Here is a 10,211-nt window from a genome sequence, read left to right as displayed (position 1 = left end):
GCCGTTGCGACATAGGCTAGGATGTGTGTGCACTACCTTCTGCTGCAATTTGTCCCTTCTAACTTCCCAGCGGGAGCTAGCCCTGCCCTAGGCTAGCATCCTCCGCGTTGGGTGGGAGCAGCCCTGCGTTCCTGGTCGTGAAAGGGGCACGCCAGTAGTCCGGTTCCATTTTCCTCTTCCAGTGAGAAACACTTCTGCTCTCGCTGCTGCATTTCTGCTTCAGTTCTAGGAATTTTAAATGCTGCCCTGGCTAACAGAACTCGTCTGACCCTCAGTGGTAATTACCAGCCTGGCTGAGTTTCCAGGTTGTCTAGGAGTTGTCTTACTCTTCCTCTACAAGGTCTCTTTTGATTATCAGTCTGACCTCCTGGATTTGTGCAAAGGAATGTCGCCTATTTAGACACCTTTCATAGGAATAGCTATATGCAGCTCAAGGGTGGACCAGCAGTATTTTTGGATGTAGTACCCAAACTAAGTAGTCTAGTCTGGTTTTAGGGCACAGAATAGCCAGTGTGGGGGAAGTTCCTGCCTGACTTGACAGGTTGGTATATTCAGCAGAAAGCCTGAACAGTCACCCGTGAAATGTTCATGTTATTCCAACGTAAGACAAATAGTTTTATTATATGTATAAATACATCTTTAATTCTGCCACGCTCTTGATTGCAGTAGGACTTTTGTGGGAGTGAGTTAGAGGGCTCAGCTGCCAGCTGTGGGGTTGGAGATCTATTTCTTTTCATGAATTTTTTACTTCTCAGTATAATTGACTCATCCCTGGTCTTGCATTACCAAGGCTCACTGAAGTCAGCAGGCTTTGAGGCAGATCCCATATAGGCAATGAGGAGATAAGGGGAAAATACGAGGAACCCTTTCAGCATTGGTTAGAGCTACATATCCAATTGTCCTCTGTTACCTAAACTGTATTTGGAAACCTAACTAGCAATGAAGTCTAGACAGTAATCAACTACAATAGTTTTCTCCTTAGCTGAAAGCAATGGCAATTTGGCTGGTAAGACAGAGATTTTCTGCCAGTTAATAGGAAAAAAAAGTGTTTATGTATCAGAAAAGAACCCAAGTGCAGTTTGTGACACTATTTCTAGACGGTTGCTGCAGTTTTTTAATAACAATGTGCCATCTGTGGTTTTTTTATGTCTTTCACAATAGCGGTGGACATACCCCTCAGAAGAGGTAAGGGTTGTTGCCTTTTTCACCAAGCCTGCATGAGTGTTACGTTACCAAGAGAAACACAGGTTATACCTAGCAATGTATTTTTAAGTACTGCTTTTGCAGTACAGCCAGTTTTAACTTCTGTGTAAAATGTTAGCAGACTCTGTGATTCTGAGTACTTAACTGTTCAAAAATTCCAGTACGAAAGGTGTTTAAATTCCCACTCTTATAGAGTGGCCATGCAGGAACATATAAGAATAAAGAAAAGCCAGCATATATCCCATGGAGGGGTTTATAATGACATGTCCTCATATCCCATTTGTTCTGAGTACATTACAAATGTTGCTAAATGTTTTTCTTCTGTAAAAACATGTAGGTTAGCAGATTGTGTCTGCCATGTGTTTGAAAAGAAATATTTACTGAGTAAAACAGAACTGTTTGTTTCCACAGTCTAAATATTGGGACTCTTCTGCTGAGAAACATACAAGTGCATAATTTTAGATTATGTATCTTTTCACTTTGATCTTTACTTTCCTTGTAATCAAAATAAGCCATGCTGCTTCATGCATGAGAAAGTCCTTGGCTTATGACAGTCTGGAAACAGACATTGTTTACTTCCTGGGCAGTCAGTAACATTACAATGCAGAGCAATGCTTACAATTGGACTGTGTGAACACATCTTGATACACTGCAGTATATACTCCAGAAGATAAATTATTGTTATCTCTGCTTGTGTAAGGTGATCTCTAATTTTAGCCATTTAAATTTCTTAAAAATAATAATTAAAAAAAAAAGCCTCCTTGAACCCCTGTAAAGGAACTCTCTTTTTAAAAGTTTGCATATGTCAGCTTGCTCTCTGGCATAGCATTGCTTCTTTGTAAGGAACTCCTAGGGCCTTCAAATTGCAGAAAATTCATGAGGGAGCTGAGAAGTGCAGGACATGAAAGAACAGCGCTCTGCAGATCAACCTAAACTGTTATGTGCAGTAAGAAAAGTTTGGAGATGCCATTTGCCAGTCCAGTAATACAAAAGGCTTTTTACCTGTGTTGAGTTTTTTATCATACTATCATACTGCACTATTGTACAGTGCAAAACTCAACCAAATGGAAGTATTAGCATTCACTTTTGGTACTAACAGGCATAGTTTCTCTAACAGGTTTCTTTCCATTTCTGCAGGACAGACAGTTTGCCGGGGTGGAACACAGCAACCATGCTACAAAATAGTTTATTTTCATGATGCTTCACGCAGGATCAGCTATGAAGAAGCACACTTTGCCTGCAGAGCTGATGGCGGACATCTAGTCAGTATTGAAACAGAAGCAGAGCAAAGACTGATTGAAAAATTTATTGAGAGTCTCTTAGCTTCTGATGGAGATTTTTGGATAGGGCTTAGGAGGAAAAAGAAGGAGGTAGACAATAGTTCAGAGTGTCAGAACCTCTACTCCTGGTCAGATGGCAGCTCATCCAAGTTCCGGTAGGTACCCGTGAGTGAGACTGGGAAGCAATCTGATCAGGGACTGTCACCTGCCTTTAGCAATCAGAAAGGATTCTTTCAAAAGAATCAAGCAGTGTTGTCCCAGCTGTCATGTGTGTTCCTTCTGCAGTCACTGAAGAGTGGTATAGTATCTCCAGAGAATGATTCATCCCATTCAGATGTAAGGGGTAGACAAATTACCCTCTAGAGACCCTGCTCTCTCTTTGTTGCTCTATAAAAGCCACCTGGAGTGTCTAGCTTGGGCTAGATTGATAATTTTTGATTGCTAAAAGGAGGTGGGAGAGCAAGCGATCTGGTCTTAAAAATCTCAGATTAGGCATGTACAAAATATGTGCTTTGACCTGAAGGTTCCTGCATTTCAGATCCCCTGAAGTTTTGTCCCCGATGTCCTGAGCAATGGGCCCTTCTCCTTCTACTTGCTGAGGGAATAGCATTTTTTTCCTGTGAGACAGTAAAATTGCAGAGTTGCAGTATTTATTGTATACCTGAAAAATTGAAATTTTCACAACGCTTGTTAGATTTTTGCCTCCTTGTCTTAAGGCAAGCAGAACCACAGCATTTGCTGTAATTAAATATAAAGGCAACAACATTTACAACCAATACAAGTGTGCTGGAGTTGTTTTCACTACTTTCACATTTCTGTTCAGCATAGAACCCAAATGTGTTTAGCTTCAAAAGTTCTGCTAAATTATGATTTGATTTCAATCATGAGTCACAGTTTTCTAGACAAAAGATATCCTTAGATCCAGGCCTACAAGGTCTGCCTTTCTGTAGTACAGAAGTAGAAAATCTGCTCTAAACATTGCCAGGTTGATGAAAGCCTTCTCAACGAGGTGCCAGCTCTACAGTGAACTTCAGGTTCAAGAGTTTTGCCTGGTAGATATTTACTATTGAACCTGTGATTAAAGTAATTTTAAAAAATCAAACTATACGATGTTCACTCATTATCCTGAACTTCTTGCTGCATTTACAGTGACTGGACTGCAAATTTCATCAAATAAGCCAAACATTCTTAAATATTTTATGGCAACATGTCATATGTATGACAAGTCTGCCTTTGCATTCTTCTTTTTATTGGACGTGTAAAAATACCTTGTTATTGTGAACTTTATGCTTTGGGAACCCATTAGAAATTTTAGTTGCTCTATGCAGGAATGAATAAAACAGAACTGCTTTTAGTACTGTTTAATATATTAAAGTTTCTCCTGTGGTTCAGATGTAGGGGGTAGATAATAGGAAGCTAGAACCAGATCTGCTGCTGCTAAGAAACAGACATAGCTTTATTGCCTTTCGTTGGTGAGACACAGCTTATATATGCTAAATGATAAAGCCAAGGAGATCGGGGCATGGCGGGGTGGGGGCACTAGCGGAGGAAGGAAGTGAGGGAGGAATACGGTATTGTAATGATGGAAAAAATACTGCTTTAACATGTGTGGGTTTTTTCCCATGTTGAATACCTTGGTATATCTGGAATTATTTATATTGTATGGATCAGCTTTCAGAAGTGCTTGACATGCAGAACATTGCTTGTTCCAAAATCACTGGGTATTGAACATTTTTCAAAATCAGGACACAGTCCTAGAAATGTTTCTCTGAGATGCACAAAATGCCTCTTCAGTAACGATTGTATTACAGAGTGCTAAGTAGTGAAGCCTCCTTCCTGTGTACTACTTGGAAAGGCCTACACAGTTTTCTAGTGGTGAAGTTTATTATTACCAAAAAAAAAAAAATTATCTGCAAGACACTAACCCTGTTAGTGTTTTTCTAGACAGAGAAAAACAGATCCTGCTTTAGCTTTTTCATTTTCTTATTAAATAGGTGTCAAAATTTTGCAGGCATTGGGCACTGAGGCCGGAGAGCAAAAATCATTTTGGTAGATGATTTTGCACAGATCTAAAATTGTGTAGAGAAAGTCAAAGTTCTCCTGAGCTTTTACTTAGCCTCGCAGAGGAGTTTCAGGCAGTGAGGTACTCAGCCCTTCACTCCCTAATATTTTTTAACACCTTTCTCGCTGAGTTTTCTTTGAAAATTAAGAATTCTAAGAAGTGAAGATACACTGTAAATAATTGTATTGTTATTGTTCCTACTTTTACACAGTGGAAATGGGGGGTGAGGGTGGGGTGGGGTGTGCTGAGCTGTAATCCTCTTTGATTCTGCCCTCTGTGGTGCCCTGTGTGCTGTATTCCCATCTGAGCTTCTGCAGTACCATGAAAAGTGATGTCAAGTCTTACTTGACATGTTTGTTGTATTTTCTTAGGAACTGGTATGTAGATGAGCCATCCTGTGGGAATGAAATCTGCGTTGTGATGTACCACCAGCCATCTGCCCCACCGAGTGTTGGAGGTCCTTACATGTTTCAATGGAATGATGACAGATGCAACATGAAAAATAACTTCATTTGCAAATATTCTCTTGGTAATGAGTCATTCTGTAGCTTTAAAAACCAACCTGCTCCCAGTCTCCCAGAGGAAGTATGAGGAGATTGTAGTAACAGATAGGGAAACCCTTTCTTAGCTTCACTGGAAAGATCTGGTGGGAGATAGATATCTTTAAATTTATGCAAGTCCTAGGGAAAACAATCTCAGCATCTAATACCTGTAGATACTTGCCTTGTGACTTACAAGAATTCTCAGAGGATTTTTGTAAAGTATTTGAGATCTCAAATGGGGCCTGAGGGAGAGAGAACACTAAAGAAGGGTGCTTATGTTGTTAGAGTATATTCAGTACACTTAGTCTCCCTACTCAAGCTTATGAGGAAATTGTGCATATCTTTTTTCTTTTAGAGAAGCCAACGAATGCTCCAATAGAGAATTCTCAACGAGGTAAGTTACAGATATTTGTTTGGGGCTTTTTTTAATGATATGCTAACTTTCAGTAGAAATAGTCTCTGTTACATTCATTGTAAAGGACACTCACAGACTGAAAACTTACTGAGCAAGAAGCTTCCCTGGAGTTTGCACTTTCCTCGTGCTATTCTATAATCCATTTTGCAGGAACACAGTCTTGCTGTTGTTGATGCAGCATTTGGGACCGCTGGTCATGCTGCAGAAATCTAAGCAAAAGAGTACCAGTACACCTTACATATCTTTGCAGCTGGCAGTCTCTTCAATCTCCTCTCACCCTCACTTTTTATGATTCTTAAACTCTTTCAAATAACATCTGCAATATTAATTAAGCTGCTTCTTTCCAGATGTTGCAACAGAGCCCTTGAATCCAGTATTCCCAGAAGAACGCCACAAGAAAGATGCTAATGTAACACTTGCAGAAGCCAAAGGTATGTTGTGCATGCAACAGCTGGCCTGTTCTCTCTCTAACTATGCAGGCCTACATTTCTCACATGTGGCTGCAAACAGTCAACATTTCCATTTGAAGTGTTTGACCCTAAATGTAGAAGACTGAATTTAGACAACTGCATTTAAAAAAAAAACTTCCCTCAAATCTTTTCAAGTACAAATCTAAACTGATTGCTTTGGCTACCAAAATGTTCTAAATCTAAAGCTGTGCAAAGTATTTTGGGTCTGAAAAAGGTACTTCTAATTTATTGAATCAGTTTTGAATGTCTAAATTGTTAATATTTTGTTTGTAAGTCTGTTATTAACTATGAAAAACTTTCAATTTCTTCTTACCACGCTGACTTCCCCCCTACAAATTCACAGATCATAAAAGACTTTTTGCTCTCTGAAATCTTTTGGCTGGGGGTTCAACATATCTCATTAACTTGCACTACCGTTGCCTTCTTATAGTGAGACAGTGAGGCTTGTTGGTTCCTCATCTTGAAGATTTGAGCTTATTTTACTTTAACCTGCTTAACTAGATGATCGGTCTCTGTTAGACTTGCTGCCTTTGAGAAGTAAATACTGCTAGATTATGAACAAGACTAGAAGCCCACGGAAGTGTGATGATGCTGCCTTTTGCAGCATTTTTCTATGCAGCTGGTTTTTCTATGAAGTTCTGTGCATGTCAAATGCAACTGGAAGTGAATAAAAACCAGAATCTCATTTTTACCCCTAGAACCTGTTCAGAGTCTTGCCTACATCCTTATTCCCAGCATTCCTGTGTTGCTTCTTCTGATGGTCATTACAGCCATCTTCTGGTTTTGGCTTTTTGCGAAGAGGTAAGTGACGTTTTTGTGTAACAAGTGAACCTGTGATATCTTGGCAATCATTCTACACCTAGCTTCAGGATCCTGTAAGATGCTCTGGAGGGGACTGCTTTCAGCCAAATAAATGTTTAAAAAGTGGCATGGGTGCTCCAGGCTGAGTTACTTGTGAAGTAAAATTTTAAGTAAATTACATTATGCCATTTTATTATGTTCACAGACATATAGTAGTTAGGGAATAGTATAAAACAAGATGATGATTTTGAAGTGTTAGCACTTAAGTTTTCTTATTAAAGAAAATATTCGAATTATCAGAAGATCCCCTTCAAAAGTGAAAAACATAGTAATAGAAATAAAAGGATATGCATTTGGAGCAAATAACATTTACCAATTTCCTCTCCTTGCTTTCCCTGTGTGCACAGTACTTCTGGTGGGGATGCTGGCTGTGGTTTTGAGAGTGTCAGTGTCAAGTTTTGCTGCCTCAGCATCTCAGCCAGCAGCAGGGTGCAAGGGTTACTTCAGCAGGTCTTGCCATGGGACCACTCCAGGTGTGCAACCAAGTAATAAAAAATGTCATCCTGAGTCCAGGCTCTGAGTGTCAGCTTTCCTCAAGGGTCACCATTAAATTACTGTAAGAGAGATGTGGTATTGTTTTGTATTTGCCTCTATAAAAAAGCATATTATGACTTGTCCTTTTTCCTCCATCCCTAAGGAGGCAGGAGCGAATAGATGCAAGCCAAAAGGAGGAAGATGCATGGCTGTCTAACCCCAGAAGGAACAGTCCAAATCTGGATATTTACAAAGTAATTAAGAAGCAATCAGAAGCAGATCTGGCTGGAGCTAGGCCTGACACTAAGAATTCTTCCTTCCGTACACAGGAAGATAAGGTGCTTTACAGCCTCTCCAAGGATTATGATGATGTGGCAATGAATACGTCAACGAGTGGCTTTGTGACATTGGCCAGTACTGAAAGTGGCTTTGTGACCAATGATATTTATGAGCTGTGTGGAGATCGTGTGGGGAGGAGCAAGGAATCGGCCTGGGTGGAGAATGAGATTTACGGATATTAAGGAAATGGACAAAGCAAGCCTGGACTATGGATGACAAAGTGAATATCAATACAAGTTAACCTGCCCTCCCTATGCACTTGTTTTAATAATAGTATATGTGATGTTTCTCCTGGTTTTGCATTGTCCATATATTGTTCTCTTTTTTGAAAGAATATGGGTTTTTAAAGATCCAAACTGAAAAGAATATATATTTTTTGCTTTGCATCAAGCCCCCTTTTGCCCCAGGAATGGCTTGTTAATACTCTTGATTCTTTTTTGTACTCCAAGGATATGCCTTTGAAACCAAAGGACAATCCAAAATTCCTATTTATTTAACTGACCTACTCATCTTCAAAGGTGTTAAATGTCAAAAGTCAATCACTGGTCACACTTGGATTCTCATAGGTGTCCCCAAGAAAGCTGCCATGGTCACAGGTTGGTCGTTGTTTCCATGTCAGCCCATATCCCAGCCGTGTTGGCCTCCCTCACCATCTGCCTATGACACTACAGACACTTCACAAGAAGGAGGGTAGTGTGGTTTCTGCTTCTTTCCCTCCCTCCTAGTTCTTACTGCCAAGGCAATGTATGTGAGTCACAGCACATAACTGTGTATTACTTAGGCCATTAGGTTGGTTTTTAACGAATCCCAGGCTAACTGTGTTCCCTCACTTACCCTCTGGCAAAAGGAATTGCAAAGCAAGTAACAAGGGACTTCTCTGCAATGCTAAAGGAAGAGAATGGAGTACTCCAAAGCATTCTGATTGGTCTCGGGAATTACAGCAGCCTGGTTAGCTGTCCAGAGATGTGCTCGTTTGGCCTAAATGACAAAGTGAGTACCAATTCCTTTCTTGTAGAAGGAAGAGCCAGTTGCAGTTTTATTCTAGATCTTTTTCCTCCTTGGGCCTGTGACATGTACTGAATTCCATGAAAACTGACATCCTAATGTTAATCTCCATAGAGATGGAACTTATGAAAAGGTAGGTGAACGTAAAGAATTGGATTAAAATCAGGATTTTGACAGGTAAATGCTAATCAGTTATAATAAATTATCTGTTGTCTATTTACAGGGACTTCACGTATTCCAGTACATAGATTAAGTAAGTATTAAGGTGAGGTACTGAGGATAGTTCATGGAATTTCCTCTCTGACAGTGTGAGGGAATGATATCTTATTTTACCATAGTTTTTAAGGCGTCATTTTGAAGCCAATATTAGATACCTCCCATTTTCCTGCACCTTTGAAGGAGTAGAAATGAATGGCAGCAGGGCATAGCAACTGCCACACAACTAAATATAAATTCAGGTGAAATGAGAATTTTCCTGTTGAATATGGGGAACAAGCAACAATACGAAGCAACACCATTTAGCTTGGAAAGAATGCACTGTCTGTCGTTTTTAAAGAGACAAGAGACGATCCTTCATGCTAAGGGTTTTTTCAGATCGTTATCTCCGTTTCTCTGTTATTTGCAGCACATTTAATGAAGTTGTTAAGAAGTTAGGAGAAATCGAGTATGCACTTGCCATGGAAGTGGTATGAAGGACCTGTCCAAATGTCTGCAGAAGCAACTTCAGGCTGGAGTTTTATCCTAAGATGTATAAGGAGCCAGAGCAGGCTAACAGGATATTCTAAGAGTTGCACTGAGTTTAATTTCTCTTTATTGAACAGAGAACGTATAGTTATTTTAGCCATCTGTACATAAATATGAGATTTCTGGTGTAGGAAGTTAAAAACAGCTCTGATGAACTATTCCAAAATAAACTGAATTTAATTTGGTCATTGGTAAAAAGGCCTTTCAAAGCACACTTCAAGAGATCACTTGTATCACAAGAATAGGGAAAATATATTGGAAAATAGAGAAAGGTGGTCCCATGCATCTTTCTTCACAGCACTGTCTTTTCTGCTTGGGAGGATAATGTCATTTATCACTGAGAATGCAGAAAGGCAACTAAATGAAAAGTTGGGTGCCTAGCATTTTCTTTAAACTGTGCCTGCCTAGCTGTGGTTTGGTGAAGAGATACCTAGAGTTATCCACAGCAAGTTGAATACCACACAACTTTACTTGGAATCAAGAAGGTACAGAATTTGCCCATCAGCATGGATTCTTAAGTAACTAGATGTCTTTGATTTTGAACTTGTCACATGGACAAATTTCATTTTCCATGTATTGATTGGACAGAGAACATTCCAGCATCTCCCATATAACCTTGTAATTTCCTATGCTATGTAGTACAGAGAGCATCACTGTATATGTTTGTTGAGAAGAAACACAGCAAAGGGGACTCGGGAGCAGTGCTGACAACCTGGGATTGTGATTAACATGGTTTTTGCTAGGGCTTTCTGATACATATTTTGTTCATGAGACATGATCAGATCAGATGAGTTGGCGGGGCTCATCGAGAGGGCT

At 39.8% G+C, this 10,211-nt stretch overlaps 1 protein-coding gene across 1 annotated transcript; it reads left to right on the top strand.

Annotated features, from left to right (window-relative positions):
• Positions 1–2,340: 2,340 nt before the first annotated feature.
• Positions 2,341–7,828, top strand: LAYN (layilin; the record flags this gene model as incomplete). The annotated part of the gene is made up of 6 exons (XM_009584443.1): positions 2,341–2,638; positions 4,917–5,074; positions 5,443–5,481; positions 5,850–5,933; positions 6,671–6,773; positions 7,471–7,828. Coding segments are annotated over 6 exons (1,040 nt in total), but the record flags the coding sequence as incomplete, so codon positions are not given.
• Between the last annotated feature and the right edge of the window lie 2,383 nt (positions 7,829–10,211).

The sequence above is a fragment of the Fulmarus glacialis genome, unplaced genomic scaffold (assembly GCF_000690835.1).
Source record: "Fulmarus glacialis isolate BGI_N327 unplaced genomic scaffold, ASM69083v1 scaffold49668, whole genome shotgun sequence".
Classification (NCBI taxonomy): Eukaryota; Metazoa; Chordata; class Aves; order Procellariiformes; family Procellariidae; genus Fulmarus; species Fulmarus glacialis.
This window is presented reverse-complemented; position numbering and strand designations above follow the sequence as displayed.